General features: G+C 47.7%; 1 protein-coding gene across 5 annotated transcripts in view; it reads right to left on the bottom strand.

Moving 5' to 3' along the window:
- The window catches only part of RANBP3 (RAN binding protein 3), a 33,174-nt gene that overhangs the window by 8,258 nt on the left and 8,823 nt on the right, over positions 1–16,093 (bottom strand). For 3 of the 5 annotated variants that reach the window (XM_035116996.2, XM_035116997.2, XM_035116998.2), the window contains 11 exons: positions 12,888–12,924; positions 12,035–12,121; positions 8,312–8,383; positions 8,027–8,092; positions 6,169–6,261; positions 4,498–4,604; positions 4,132–4,221; positions 3,494–3,597; positions 3,268–3,346; positions 2,303–2,405; positions 722–846 (listed from right to left, as the gene is read on the bottom strand). In XM_035116996.2, coding sequence (XP_034972887.1) covers positions 722–846; positions 2,303–2,405; positions 3,268–3,346; positions 3,494–3,597; positions 4,132–4,221; positions 4,498–4,604; positions 6,169–6,261; positions 8,027–8,092; positions 8,312–8,383; positions 12,035–12,121; positions 12,888–12,924 — 963 coding nt within the window. Of the gene's footprint in view, positions 1–721; positions 847–2,302; positions 2,406–3,267; positions 3,347–3,493; positions 3,598–4,131; positions 4,222–4,497; positions 4,605–6,168; positions 6,262–8,026; positions 8,093–8,311; positions 8,384–12,034; positions 16,085–16,093 lie in introns of those variants that run through there. The other 2 variants (XM_035116999.2, XM_060276499.1) reach the window with 2 other exon arrangements.

Genomic DNA, 16,093 nt, shown 5'->3' with positions numbered 1-16,093 from the left:
GGGTTTGAAACGCACTTGTAATGTACAGAATGGATGGATAAGTTAGGAAGACAAGAATTTGGAGAAGGGGTGATATGCAGCTGAAAATAAGATTCAAAGGGACCCATGGAAGGGATGGGGGGGGAGTCAGGAGATTCAATCTTGATAATTAGATTCAGAATTGTTTCTGTTGCATGGATATATTTTTGAAAATCAAATAAAAATTCATTACACATACACTGCTAAACCCCCAAGGTGCTAACTGTGATGCAGCAAAGGACTCTGACAACAAGTTTTCAGGAGGCAGCACAAGGCAGATATGGGGTGGGAGCCCCAAACATCTTTTCGGCACCCGAGCCAAAGTTTTTTCCTGCTTTCACGACCGCTGAGCGGATAAATAAGACACCAGTTTTCCGGGAAATGCTCCTGCAGCCAATCGGAAGCCGCGCCTTGGTTTCTGAACGGTTTCGGGAGTCGAACAGACCTCCAGAACGGATTAAGTTCGAGAGCCAAGGTACGGCTGTATATTATTTTATATTTAGTACAGTATATTATAGAGTATATTATATTATGCTTGTACAGTTTAGCCTGCTCCTTCTCCCTAATCAGGATTGAAGGGCACTTCTGAAAGCTGCTGTGCTTTCGACCAATCAAACTGTCTCAAAGGTTGCAAATGGGCTGGTCCCTGCAGAGATGGCATGCTGGGATGCAGACGTTGCCCCCGCCCGCTTCTGCTGCTTACCTGTAGGACATTGCTCTCGGCTTCTTCCCCCGTGATCACCTCCACCTTCTCCAGAAGACACCGCCTGGCCGTTGCCTTCGTGTAGGCTGCAGCAGACTCGGCCAGCGACTCTGAAATGTTGTTGGCTGGAGAACGGATAGGCCACATCATCATCATCATCATCATCATCATTATTATAAAAATTCAATCTTTTCTGGTTTAAAAATGACAGACACACTAATAATAATAATAATAAAATAACAACATAACTCACACAAAAAAGCAAACAGTACAACACAAAAACACAAAAACATTTCAGCCATCAACCTCCGACCTCCTTGCTGTGGGTTCTTTCCTTCCTTCCTACTTGGCTCTATTTTTCAATAAACTTAGTCTGTCTTATATCTTATTTGTGTTCTTTATACCGTATGCAATTCCGAGAGTTACTCAAAGCATCCCACAGTTTTAAGATGGGGACAATGTTCTTTTAAATACTGCCTATGAATCTCCCACTCCTTTTTAAACTTTTGGCTTGGCCGATCCCTGAGCTTTTCCATCCTATTCACTAGTTCCATGTATTCAAGCGGTTTAACTTGCCACTCCTCTTTCCATGGGGCCTTACCTCCTTTCCACCCCTTGGCAATCAGCATTCTCGCTGCTATTGTTGTTGTCACAGGCGTGTTGGTGGCTACTCTAGAGTAATGACTCCTCCAGGCGTTGTCTTTTCATGCTTTTATTTAGTGCTGATTATTTACAGTGCAGAGCAGTACTATGTACATGTTGTCCGTTAGGGGTCAGAACCTCCGAATGGAGATTCGCGCGTTTTCCTCCAGCAAAGTAGTCTAGGAATACTGAATCTCCACCCCCGTCGCTTCCTCCTCAGTTCCGGGGTCGGGGGGACTGGTCTCCTTCCGTTGCTTCCCACTTCCCTTCCCACACTGGGCATGGGCTCCGCTACCTTGCCTGAGCCTCGGACACCACTTCCTGAATCTCCGCTGGAGATCTCTTCCTCCCCACTAGCGCTCCCATTGGGTGATGAGCTGCTGCTTAAGATGGGAGGGACCTGCCTGTATGTTCTGTCCCTCACAGTTGTGTACCAAAAAAATCCTTTTCTCTCTTGGTTATGTCTGATGCCATCATGCCTAAGAGGAAGGCTTCCATATACTTTTTTGATAAACATTGCTTTAAACCATTTTTAAAATTTGTTATATATAAGTTCCCAAAAGCTCTTTTTTTATTTATTTTTGCCACCCCACCACGTGGTACATCGTTCCCTCTAGCTCTCTACACCTCCGGCATAAATTTGAGTTGGTTTTGTACATTTTGGCCCATTTGCTGGGGGTGCATAACATCTTCATAAAGTTTTCTTTTATAGTAAGATAGGCCACGTTTTTGGTTGGTGGCGGGGCAGAGAAGGGCACAGAGGGGCTCTGAAATGTCACAGCACCAACGGTTCCTCCCCTCCCTGCTTTGACACCCAGGTCAAGGAAGAGCGTAGCTGCCAAAACCCACCAGACTTTGGCACATGTGATTCATGAGTTGACGGACCCCAAGCGGACGGCTCCTGGGACACGGGGAGAAGAGGGAGGCCAGCGACCGTACCTTTCTCGGGTGTGGCTTCTTGGGACGAGGACTCCGAGCCCGAATCTCCGCCGGCGTTCTCCTTGACGCTGTCTGTGCTGGCTTCGCTCGACTTGGGGGGGCTCTGCCGGAAAGGAAGAGTGGTCAGAAAACAGGGATGCTACCGAGGGAACACTCCAGGCTGGCTTCCAGGGTGACGAGCGACCTGGCGGCTGCCCTGGGGCTGCATCCCGCTGGTTGAGTTGAGCTGGCTGCCCCGTAATAGGTTCCCACCCAGGTGGGACTTGCCCACGAGTATTTGACTTCTGGAATGGACTCCCGGGGAGGTTGTGGGCTCTCCTTCCTTGGAGGCTTTTAAGCAGAGGTTGGGTGTCCATCTGTCATGGATGCTTGAGCTGAGATTCCCCCTGCATTGCAGGGGGCTGGGCTGGATGACCCTTGGGGGTCCCTTCCAACTCTACAATTTTGTGATTCTATGAAACCAGGATACTCAAGCACCCCATTCCATCTTTGCTGTCTAAATCTACAAAAGCTCTCAGGAGCAATTGACACGGCTGCCAGAACCTCGATTGCCCCCCAAATGGAGGGGGGGGGAAACCTAGCAAGATTTGTTTTCACTTTGGTATTCAAAGAATTGATTGAGCGATTGAATTTCACCCCACCTTTTTTACTGCCGAGAGCTCAGGTGATGCATACGGTTCCCCGCACTTCCTCCTCCTATCCCCACAACAACCCTGCGAGGCGGGCTAGGCTTAGAGGCAGCCACTGGCCCCCATGGAACCTTCGCAAGTCACTGCGGGGCCTTAGAGGGGGAGAACCATGCAGGACGCCTTGAGCTCCCGGGGAAGAAAAAGTGATATATAGAAATGGAAAAGAAAAAAAATAGAGAGAGAGAGGAAGGAATACAGACTGTCAGGGGCCTCGCAAGGACGTTGTTCTCCGTCTGTGGACTCGAGAGGAGCAAACAGGGAGAAGGGAGCACTCACCAAGACTCTCTCGCTCATGTTCTGGCCAAACACAAATTTGTTGCTGGGGGCCTCGGCGCTGTGCGTAGAGTTTTCTATGCTGCAGGGGAAAGAGGAATGCTCTTTTTCCCCCCTGCGACAGTGACACGGCAGAGGAACGAGGGAAGGCCTGGGGTTCAAGGCTGCTGCAGAACCCAAGGTGAGCGAGGGGAAGGGGAGGGGGAATCGCCTGCGGTTTCTTCCCCACCTGGAGCTGATGTACTGGAGGAAGTAGTTTGTGGCCAGAGGTGCCTCCGAGTTGGGGAGTCGGGAGTTCTGCGCGTCGACGGCGCCGTCGGCTTCATCCCCTAGCTGGGATGGAGACAGGAAGCAGTGAGACGTGTCGAGATTTGCAGGGCGGGGAGGGCTGAGGAAGGTCGCCGCCTGTCTCTAGCTCAGTTTATTACACATAGGACAGGAAGGCACTTTCTACATGCGCCCTAGAGGGAAGTGGGTGGGGGGCAGATGGGGCTTGTCCACCTGGGAAGGGAGCCCGTCGAGGAAAACGCTGACCCAAAACTTTGTGGGACATCTTCGGGAGAAGAAAAGGCTCAGGAGTAAACCCGACACAAATCTGGAGACCCCAAGGCGTTGTACGGCTCCTTCCGGCAGCCAAGCAGGTGCCAAAAACATATTGCTCTGCTTTCCTTTGGCCCCTATCAGCGAGGCTGAAAGGGGGGTCCTGTTGTCTGGGCAGCCGCAGACACACTGCCCAGGCTTGGAACCCGGGGAGGCCACTTCCAGGCTGCTCACACAGCTATTTGGCTTCCCTCCCTTGTCTCTCAGGACAGACAGGTGCCAAGAGGATTCCCACCCTGCCTATCCTACTATCAAATTTACACGTACCTTCACACGGTCCCTTAGGTTCTGCCCAAACACGAAGGACTGTGGCGTGTTGTGGTCTGTCTTATCTGTCTCCGAGGTGCTGTTTGACTCCTTAAGCAACGCACAAAAACAAACGGTTGGAAAGCACCACCAAAACAGCTAAAGGCAGTAGTTCAGGGGGGGGGGTACTGGCCTTAAAAAGTATGTCTTTGGGATCCAGGGAATGCCTGGACTGAGGGAGCCCCCCCCCCATATTCTTGCAGCAAGGGTGCCCCCCAACACCACGAGCCAATCATCAAATTGCAGAATAAAAACCCAGGACCAGCAGATGAGACGCTGGCCCGCGTCCCCCCCCCCCGCCAACACATCAGGGCTCCCGACACTCACCTTCTCCTCTGTGTTGGGGCTTTTCGGCACGGCGTTCGTTGCTGATTCCGACACAGCGGCCATGGGATCCGAAGGGATACTTACACCGTTGGTCCCGCTGCTTGGAACTGCGGCAGAGAAAACGCTCCGTTTAAAAGCACACAAGGAGCACCGGCTTCGTTCTTGCAACAGCCCTTATTTCTCCGCGACGGTTTTGTTGGTTTTTAAAAGCGGGGCAGAATCACAAGGGCTTAAGCAGAGCCCGGCTGCAGGATCAGGCCCATCTTGTCCAGCATCCTGTTCTCACATTGGCCAGCCAGGTGCCCCGAGGGGAAGCCAAAAAGGGGGACTTGGGCACAGCAGCAATTCTCCCCTCCTCCAACTGGGATTCAGGAGCATTGCTGCTCCCAAATGTATGTAAAAACACACACATCCATGACCCAATTTTACCTAAAAGCAAAATCAATAGAGTCGGACCTTGAATTCCAAACACCTTGTAAGTCCAACGTTTCGGCTCCCGGATGCCACAAACCCGGAAGTGACTGTTCTGGTTTGCAAACCCTTTTTGGAAGCCGAACGTCCGGCGCGGCTTCCGATGGGCTGCAGGAGCTTCCTGCAGCCCATCGGAAGCTGCGCTTTGGTTTGTGAACGTTTTGGAAGTTGAATGGATTTTCAGAACAGATTTTGTTTGACTTCCAAGGTACGACTGTACAGTGGTACCTCGACTTACGAATGACTCGGCAACCGAATTTTTTTACTTACGAATGGAGGTAATGGCCGCACGCTTATGAATGTCTCGACATCCGAAAAAAAAACCGTGGTGGTTTTAGATTTTCCGACTTATGAATTTTTAGATAGGGTTGCTTCGACTTACGAATTTTTCCGTTTCCAATGCATTCCTATGGGAAATCGAGTTTCCAATGGCGTTTTTCGACTAACAAATTTTCCGACTTATGAAGGTGCCTTCAGAACAGATTAAATTCGTAAGTCGAGGCACCAATGTACATGGATGGGTTTGGTTCCATTAGCACAAGGAGTTCAGCTTGTGCGACAGAAATTTCCCTTTGCCCTGGAGGGTTGGGGGAAACCCCAGAACACATTTAGGGTTCGTGTGGTGACGGTGATTGAGTTCCTTTGAGCCAACAGAGTGGCCCCCTGCTTTGGGGGCTTCCCCTTGGAGGTCTCTGGTTGGGTAAAAGTTCAAGGTCAAGGACCCCTGGATGGTCAAGTCCAGTCCAAGGCGACTCTGGGGTTGCATGTTTATCTTGCTTTCAGGCCGAGGGAGCCGGTGTTTGTCCACAGACAGCTTTCCGGGTCATGTGGCCAGCAGGGCTAAACCGCTTCTGGCGCATGATGGAAACCAGAGCGCACAGAAATGCTGTTTACTTTCCCGCCAGGACGGGACCTATTTATTCACTTGCACTGGTGTGCTTTTGAACTGCTAGGTTGGCAGGAGCTGGGACAGAGCAATGGGAGCTCACCCCATCACGGGGATTTGAACCGCCAACCTTCGGATCGTCGAGCCCAAGAGGCTCAGCGGCTTAGACCCCAGCGCCATCCTGTTTGGGCAGGATGCTGGGCTTCGATGGGGACCCTATTCCTTGCCAGAAACAAGGCTGCTCATGGACCTAGGAAGCAAGCCTTTCTGCTCCCTGCGCCCGGACGCTTCCCACGCCCAGGGGAGTCACTTGCCTGTTTGTGAGAAAGCCTTTGGCTGGGGGGCTTGTAATACTGCCGGGCGCAGGACGCTTCTCTGCTGTTCCTTCGGTTTCTGGCTGGGGACCCCTAAGGGGGGGGGGGACGAGAACAGAAGAAATGATTCTTTGGGGCCTTCCACAGAGATGGAGGAGGGGATCCCCTCCCCAGCTTGGTCCAAAACTCACCAGCAACCCCTAACCTGGACGCCCTCCTAATGTTTTGGACGGCAACTTCCTATTAGCTCCCAGGCAGCGCAAAGTGCATCTTGCATTATTATTATTATTATATACACCGTATTCTCCCATCTATAAGACGCCCCCAAATTTTGGACATTATTTTTAGGGGGGAAACCCAGTCTTATACATGGAAAAATACGGTATAATTTTTATTAATTTTTTTGTTTTACACTTTCAAGTATTTGTTTAAACCACCTTAAAATGCCAATGCCTTCCCTTCTTCTCTTTGCATGGTTCATTTTGCATATCACAAATCCCTGCATTACTTAAACTAAACCATTTAATATTCCATTATTGCATCCATCAAAACTTATTTACACTGTTGAATTTATCTTAATGCTGCCAACGTTTTCAAGTGTACATAATCCCCCCCCAATATATCCAATAAACATTTTCCAATCTCCTCTATACACCTCTGTTCTTATTGTTCTCTTATTGTATATGTTAAATCTGCAAGCTGCGTATATTCCATCAGCTTAAGTTGCCACTCTTCTTTGGTCGGGACCTCGCTCGCTTTCCATTTTTTGGGCTAACGAAACACAGGCCGCAGCAGCAGCGGCAGACAGGAATAGCCTTTTTCGGCACCTGGGATTTTCTGTCTGAATTATCCCCAACAAAAAGGACTCTGGTTTTTCTTTTTCTTTTTCTGGAAAGGTGCTTTTAAACACCCCCCCCCAATTCATGTCCCAATGCTCTTTTACAAGTCCATCTTGCATTACTAACCCCCAGACAGCTTTGGAACTCCCTCCCAGAGGAACCAGACTGGCTCCCTCGCTGCGAAGAAGATCTTGTTCCAGGACTGCTTTTAGGGGGAAAGCCGGTGCCGTACTGTCTTTATTGTATTTTAATTGGTGTGTTTTTACCGATTTTATATACGTATGTAGTTTTAATGCTATAAATGCTTAATGCCATGAACGGCCCTGTGATCTTCAGATAGGAGGGTGGTATGCAAATTTGATAAAATAAATAAATAAATAGAAATGAAATAATTGCATTTTGATTGTTCTCAGTGGTTGTTTTTATACGTCAGCTGCCTTGAGTCCTGTCAGAGCAGGAGACAGGGCATAAAGAATATTAATAATAATAGCCATAATCGGCCTGGTATACCTGAAGGAGCGTCTCCACCCCGGACACCGGGGTCCTCCTCCCGAGGGCCTTCTGGCAGTTCCCTCCCTGTGAGAGGTGAGGTTACAGGGAACCAAGCAGAGGGCCTTCTCGGTGGTGGCGCCCGCCCTGTGGAACGCCTTCCCGTCAAGGAAATAAACAACTATCTGACTTTTAGAAGACATCTGAAGGCAGCCCTCTTTAGGGAAGTTTTTTAATGTTTGATGTTTTATCGTGTTTTTAATATTCTATTGGGAACCAGATGGGTGGGGTATAAATAATAAATTATAATTATAATTATTATCATCATCATTATTACAATGGCAGTTGGAGAGCTCGCCAGGGTTGACCTCTGGGGAGCAGCCGCTTTCACTCAGCCTAGCCTACCCCACAGGGCTATTGTGAGAACATGGGGTGGGGGACTGCGGACCCCACCTCAAGCTCCTTGGGGGAAAGGTTGAATATTAACACAATCATACTAGTGCCCTCGGGTAAAAAGAGTTGTTCCTTACCTGCGCTGGGCGCCTGGCCATGGATGAGAGTGGGAGGCTTCAACCGGAATCCAGTGCTTTTTTCCTCTAGAATGCAAAATGAAAAACATTGCCCTCTCTCCCCACTTCCAAAACTGGGAGGGGGACAGGGAGGCAGGGGCGATGGTTTTAAGCTGTTTTTAAGTCATTTTAATCAATGTTTTATATTTGTTGTGAGCCGCCCTGAGCCCGGTCTCTGGACTGGGGAGGGCGGGGTATAAATAAAAAATTATTATTATTACTATTATTATTATTATTATTTATCACCTGGTTCAGAGTCGGAGTTCCCCGCCGAAGGCTCGCATAAACTTGATGGCATGAAGACATTGTTCTTTGTCACTGGAGGAGAGAGGGTGATAGAGGATGCTCAGAGCCTCGGGGAAAAGCGCTCCCCTCCCCATTTTGCTGCCCGCCCCCAGAGAATCAGCATAAGGGGGCAGTCAGTGCGGAAGCTAGGAGAGGGCTGTGTTCAAATCCCCACCCCAACTTCTTTTTAAAAGAGTATGTTTCCTTTCTTCTGTTTTTAAAATGCTTTATTGACTGAAAGCTTTGTAACAGAAATGTACAATAGATGTTATAGGCAAAATGAGAAACAAAAAAGACATAATTATTCATTTTTAAACTAATACTTCCTTTGTACATCTATTTGTGATTAAATTGGACAAGACCTCCAATCTTCCCCTGGGTTCCCAAATTGAATTCCTTAAATACGTGCTTAAACTTTACTTATTTAACTTATAAAATTATCTTATTTACACACCGAAGCTCAATCAAAACCTGCCAACGGATTGATCTTTTGACAATGTTCTTTTACACAGACTCTGTATATATCCCACTCTCTGATAAATTTTCCATCTGTAACGTTCTCTTAGCCTTGCTGATAATCCCAACAGCTCAGCGTACTCTCTCATTTTATTTTGCCAGTCTAATTTGCATGGGATATCCTCTCCCTTCCAGCCTTTTGCGATTACAATTCCGGTTGTGACTGTAAGATACATAAAGACTCTCCGGAACTTTTTGGGGAGGGTTTCACTACCCATAATTCCTAGCAGGAAGGCTTCAGGTTCTTAAGGGAAAGGGCATTTAGAGTACGCTTCCAACTGTCCCCGGAAGGGTTAGAGGACAAAACGCACAGCTTCCTTCTAAGCAATTTCTACGAAATGGGAGTTTGTATTTCCCTGGGTGCTGAGGAAAGACCCCCTGTTGCAGCTAAGAGAGCAACAGCATCAGAGAGGGGGGGAAATGCTTGTGTGTGTGAAATCAATACTGAGTGGTATCCCCAACCAGGACAGTACTAGCTCCCCACAACAAGCATATGTCAAAACAGAAGGCAAGTTTTGCTGGATGAGGCCAACAGCCCACCTGCCCCAAAGTCTTTTCATTTCACACTTCATTTGCGCACACCCTTTCTCCATTGCTAGACGGGGAATGGGCAATTAGATGGCTGTTAATGGCTGCTGATGGCTGCAATTAGTCCTGGGGGGGGGGAGCAAGGCAGCCATCAGCAGCCATTAACAGCCATCTACAGGTTTACCACTCCCATCAGCCCATCACCCATTCCCACCCACCCCCACCACCCTCTGTATATATATAGGGTCTGACACTTCTGTTTCTAGTGTATCTGAAGAAGTGTGCATGCACACGAAAGCTCATACCAAAATATAAACTTAGTTGGTCTTTAAGGTGCTACTGAAGGAATTTTTTTATTTTGCTTCGACTCAGACCAACACGGCTACCTACCTGCTATCTATTCAGAGCAAAAAGCGAAAATTATTGTGAATAATGTGGTATCAGAAGAAATCAGAATTGAAAAAGGTACCAGGCAAGGGTTCCCACTTTCCCCTCCACTTTTTATAACAGTTCTGGAAGTTTTGCTGAATAAAATTAGAAAGGACAATGAGGTTAAAGGGATTGGAGTGGGATCAAAACAATATAAATTAAAAGCCTTTGCGGATGACTTAGTTTTAACATTACAAGATCCAGAGACCAGTGTAATTAAAGCACTGGAGATAATTCAGGAGTTCAGACAGCTTGCAGGATTCAAATTGAATAAGTCGAAAACCAAAGTGTTGAGTAAGAATTTAGCACCAGAAGAAGTAAAAAGGTTGCAAGAGGCCACAGGGTTGACATTTGTTAAATAGGTGAAATACCTGGGAGTAAATATGACTGGAAAAAATATAGATTTGTTCAAAAATAATTATGAGAAATTATGGAATGAAATTTAGAGATTTAGAGAGATTTAGATACATGGTCTAATTTGAAACTATCGTTGATGGGCCGAATATCAGTGATAAAAATGAATGTATTGCTAAAAATGTTATTTTTGTTTCAAGCATTACCTATTGTTGATAAGTTAGGATGTTTTAAAGAATGGCAGAAAGTGAGATGCGAAAGTAAGAGGAGGTTTCTCACTGCCAGATTTAAAGTTATATTTTGAAGCTGCAGCGTTTTGTTGGATGAAAGAATGGTTCCTACTTGATAACACTGATGTATTAGATTTGGAAGGTTATGATAATGCATTTGGATGGCATGCATATCTGTGGTATGACAAGATTAAGGTTCACAAAGGTTTCAAATGTCATATTATAAGAAAAATCATTGTTTAATGTTTGGAATAGATATAAAGATTTGTTAGAAAGAAAAACACCCAGGTGGATATCACCCTTAGAGGCTAAAGTACACAATAAGTTGAATATGGAGACCAGATGGCGTACGTACAAGGAATTATTGGTGGAAGAGAAAGACCAATTTAAGTTAAAAACATATGATCAGTTGAAAAATTATTTGAATGATTGGTTGCAATATTATCAAATAAATGAATTGTATAAGATGGAAAAAAAGTAGGCTTTCAAATCGAAAAATCCAAATTGGAAACGGATTTGCTAGAGTCTAAAACTAAGAATCTTTCAAAGATGTATAATTTATTGTTGGGTGGCATACCAAGGATGAACAGACAAAATATGTGATGATTGATTGGGCAAAAGAGTAGGGCATAATATAATGATAGAAGATTGGAAAAGGTTGTGGAAGAAGAATATGAAATTTACCGCATGTAATGCATTGAAAGAAAATATGATGAAGATGATGTATCTTACACCGGTAAAGTTAGCTAAGATTTATCATAAGCAGGATAATAAATGTTGGAAATGTAAGACTGTGGAAGTAACCTTTTACCATATGTGGTGGACATGCCCCCAAGTAAAGAGCTTCTGGGACAAGATTTATAATGAACTGAAGAAAGTGTTGAAAAACATGTTTGTTAAGAAACCAGAAGCTTTTTTACTTGGGATAATTAGAGAGGAACTGCCCAAGAAAGATACAGTACTACGTTTTTTCTGTATGCCACAACAGCAAGATTAGTACTAGCAAAGAATTGGAAATCTAAAGATGTACCAACAGTGGACGACTGGCAGTTGAAGCTGATAGAATTTATGGAACTGACTGGGAGACTCCGGGACCGGGGGAAGAATTGATGGAAGAAGATTGGAAGAAATTTAAAGTTTATTTAGACAAGAATTGTAAGATTAGCAGTTTTTATTAAAAGATTTGGAAGTATAAAGAGGTTGTAGAAGAGTATTAGTTGAGTTATTATCATATATTAAGATTTAGTTAAGTGTTGTTATTGTATTAAGTTTTAAAATTTAACTAGAATAGAATTGTATTTTGAGATAAGTATAAGAGATTTTTAGTATTGATAAGCCATTAAGAGTATTAATAGGTTTAGATAATCATTAAAAAGATTGGAATCAAGATAGGGAAAGTACTAAGGAAGTAATATAATGAAACGTAGTGGGGAAGGAATGGAGGAAGTCAATAAAGATTCACGATAGAAGATTGATTTTTTATTTTTTATTGAGGTGTTTGTATTTTGTTTTGTTGTGTATAATTTGTGTTTTTGTGTTGTATAGATTTTAAAAAGAGAGAGAAAACACACGTCCCCCTCTCCTCTAGAGAAAGGATGAGAGGAACCGCCCAAGTCGCCCCCCTTACCTGACTGCGAAGGCGGGAACTGTGTGAGGGAAGAGGTCCTTTCACGCTTGACGGGGGGGCAGTAGCTCCCATCCTCCCGGTCGGACTCTGTGGGGAAGGAGAAAGAGGGAGAGAGGGTGAAGGGGAAGCCCACTTTGTGCCATCTCAGCCTCAGGGTGGAAAGCCGGCTAGCAGGAGGGACCACCTGGAAACAGATGGGCACTCCTCTGGCGGCCGTGTCTTCCATGCCAGCCCTGCCGTGAGAAAGAGGGGGGGAGCTGCCTCAGGCGGCAGAAGCTGAGGGGCGAGGAGCAGCCTGAGCTGTCACTGCCGTGCAGCCTGCCCTAATCCTGTGATGGTGTCTTCCCACCAGTTTTTGAGCAAGATTCAACAACTAGCCCAACTGGTTTGCTTGTGCCCTGGGAGAGGGTGCCTTCTGGTCCTCAGGCGGCAAAACGTCTTGAGCGGGCCCTAAGAAAGGGGGCGTCTGTGGTCCCCCAAGGGCTGCTGGCCTCTGACCCCCCAGTAGCCTCGGCCGGCCAGCGCGGCTGTCGCTCACAACTCTCCCTCTCCGATCCCTTGCCGCTGCTGTCTGGCCCTCCCCTGGAACCGCCACCTCCCTCTGCCCAACGCGAGAACTGGCCCCATTGACTGCCGGGAGGGTTTTTTACTTGTGGGAGCGAAACCCTTGTGGCGGGAACGGCTGGAGTGAAATAAGCCCATGCACCCTGGCCGGCGACGCAAACATTTCGGCCTTCCGGGCAACCCATCCCGACAGTGTCTCTTTCTGGCACAGCGGGATCATCACCCCGAGAATGGGAATTCGGGGCGCCTCTGGACTGTCTCTAGGCAGCGGACACGAGGTCTCCCTCACCTTCCCCGTCTTCTGGACTTGACCCATCTGCTGACCTCTGTAACAAATATATATACACGCGTGTAAGAGTTAGATTGCATCTCACACTCTCTCTCTCACACACATGCACACAAAATCAACAACAGCGATCTGTGACACACCCAACGATTGCCCCTTCTCCAAATAGGTTGTTTCTCGATTACGGGATTTGGTGTTGCTGGAGGAGGATCTGAAGGAGGAAGTCCTGGTCCACTGCACGCACACACGCACACACACAATTATTGGGAATCCAAGCCTTGGCAAATCGCCCACACTGAAAACAACTCACGTAAGTGAAAAAGATTCAGGGTTAAAGTGCCTAAGACCACTTTGTTGCAGTTTGGTCAAATTTTATTTTACAGTGGTACCTTGGTTCCCGAACGGCTTGGCTCCCAAACAAATCGGCTCCCGAACGCCGCAAATCCGGAAGCAAGTGTTCCGGTTTGCAAACGTTTTACAGAAGCCGAACATCTGACGCGGCTTCCGATTGAGTGCAGAGAGCTCTTGCAGCCAATCGGAAGCCGCACCTTGGTTTCTCAACGGTTCCGGGAGTCGGACGGACGCCCCGTGGAACGGATTAAGTTCGAGAACCAAGGTACCACTTTATATGCAAACACGGCAGCTGAGAAGGTCCCACAGGTCTACGCAAGAGTCTGGATTTATCACACTCCAAGCTTACTTTTAAATCTTTTAAGTGAAAAGGGGGGAAAGGAGCAACCGTTTTAATTCAGGCCGCGGGACCCTTTGTAATGGCAGACGCAGGCATTCTTTCCCTCTTGCAATGCTTTCCTAAGGACTCGGGAAGCCACAGAATTGTTCATTTGGAAAGAATGCTACTCTGTGTCCTCTTAAACTCTCAAATTCTCTGACCCAAAGGATCCTCTGGCCCAACCTCCTGCAACGCAGGAATTGCAGCTGAAAAGCCCATCGCCTTCTTCCACTGCCGAAGAAGACCTCTTACTGCCAGGAAGTTCTTCCTAATGTTTAGCACAGCTGGACAACCGTGAAAACTTTTCTTAAAAAAATGAATTTTCCTGTATTTCTTTTCCTCCCCCCCCCCAAGCTATTTAACGCTATTAAAAACTCAATTAAAAGTAAGTAAAAAATGGCCAAAAACACAGAACAGGAGAGCAAGTTTGGGAGAATTGCATCCAAGGATGGAACAGGAGGAGGAAGGAGGGAATCGGAGGGAAGGAGAACTTTGGGATGCTCAGGCCAATAAATGGGAAATCTGTGTCCCTCCAAAGGCTGCTGCATTTCCAGTTCTCGTTCCCTCCCGTTTGTGGCCAGACCGGCCTCTGGAGCTGCTGGGTGCCCTGAGCCCCAGCGGCGCCTGGGTGGGCCACCCAGGGGGGCACGGGCCGGATGGATTTTAAAACGCTGCCAAGGATTAAGCAACGAGGGTACAGTCTTCCCTTCACTTTCCAAATCTCGATATAGTGGTACCTTGACTTACGAACGACTCGACAACCAAATTTTTCGACTTACAAATGAGGGAAACGGCCGCACGCTTTCAATTTTTTTGACATCTGAATGGAAACCGCGGCGGTTACGAATTCGACTTACGAATTTTTAGATGGGGTTGCTCCAACTTACAAATTTTTCCATTTCCAATGCATTCCTATGGGAAATCACGTTTCCAATGGCGCTTTTCGACTTACGAATTTTTCGACCTGCGAAGGTGCCTTCGGAACGGATTAAATTCATAAGTTCGAGGCACCACTGTACTTCCAAAAACGGCAGGCAGCAAGCGTTCTGCCAACCCCTCGCCCAAAGACACGCTGTTGAGACACATCCCTAGCGCCCCTTCCTCTCCCTCACCACCCCGTCCAAGAAGGGCACTGGCTCAGGGGTGCAGCGCCTGCTTTGCACACAGAAGGCCTTCGGTCTCCAGGTAACCAAAGGCCCCGCCGGCATGTCCAGACCCCCGCCTGGAACCCTAGAACGCCGCTGATGCCAGTTGGCGTGGGCAACGCAGAGCTAGGGTTCAAATCCCCACTCGGTCACGAAGCTTATTGGGTGACCTTGGAGTCAAGTCGCAGCCTCTTCACCTATCTCGCCAGGTTGTTGTAGGGAGTAACTGAGGAGGGGGGAGGTGAACCATGTATTCATTGGAGAAGGTGGGGCATAAAGGCAACAAATGAGCGTTTTTTCTGCTGACCTGCTTAAGAAAGCCGGAGGGCCCAGCCAGAGGGAAGATGCCCGTTGCCAACCTGGCACCCAGAGATCTCCAGTCACAAAACGGGCCTGGCACCAGGGGGATTTTGAACACTGGGCTGGACCACCACTCCTGACTTGCAAACATCCCATGCTCCCCCGCACCCCAAAAGTATGGGTTCACGCATCACTTTGGGCTCTTTGGAACAAAGGGCAGTATAGGAATAAAAATAATACCACCCCTTTTTGTATTTCTATCCCACCCTTGCCTCAGAGCTCATGGGGCATCTGTCAGCTGCTTTAAAGCTCTAAAAACAGGACTGCGTCCTTGGCGCTCTCAAAGGCGACACCCTGTTTTGTTCCCTCCCTTACCAAGCACACCTTTGCCCACCCGCATCCCAGAATTTCCACTTAATGCGCACCCAACCGCCGTCCAGCCCAATCTCGGAACTCCTGTTCCATCCTGAGCTCGACCCTCCCAAGGCTCACACAGCAACCGGCCACCCTCACCCCCAGACACATGACAAAGGAAGCCTGTGCTATTGTCTCCAGGCCAGGCTGGCCATGCTTGTGCTCTCTGGGGGCTCCTGGAGCACCAACTCACAGCAGCCAGCAGGGTCAATGGTCAGGCCCGAGAGTGGATATAAAGTCAGAGGCCAGCATGGAGACGGATCAGGACTCTCGCTGGGACGGCTTCCTGTCTCCTGAACTGTGACAATTTGGCCCCCCTACTGTACAATGAACCACAGGGACTGCACAGCCCACTTTTTTGCCTCTGGCCCTCCGAAAGCTGCACCCCTCGGGCTGTGGAAATTAGGAGAAATTGTGTCCTCTTCTCCCAGCACTGCTGACTTTTGGAGGGAGAAACCAAAGCTCTGGAAACGCATTTGTGCCACTGCAGACAAGTTAAACTGCAAGGCTGGGGTATGCAGAGAAAACATATACTTTGGGGTGGGGTGGGGTGGGGTGAGAAACAGAACTCAAGAGAGTGTTTCCCTGGAAGGCCTTTCCGGCCAGCTTTTCCAAGACTT

This window comes from Zootoca vivipara, chromosome 6 (assembly GCF_963506605.1).
Source record: "Zootoca vivipara chromosome 6, rZooViv1.1, whole genome shotgun sequence".
Classification (NCBI taxonomy): domain Eukaryota; kingdom Metazoa; phylum Chordata; class Lepidosauria; order Squamata; family Lacertidae; genus Zootoca; species Zootoca vivipara.
This window is presented reverse-complemented; position numbering and strand designations above follow the sequence as displayed.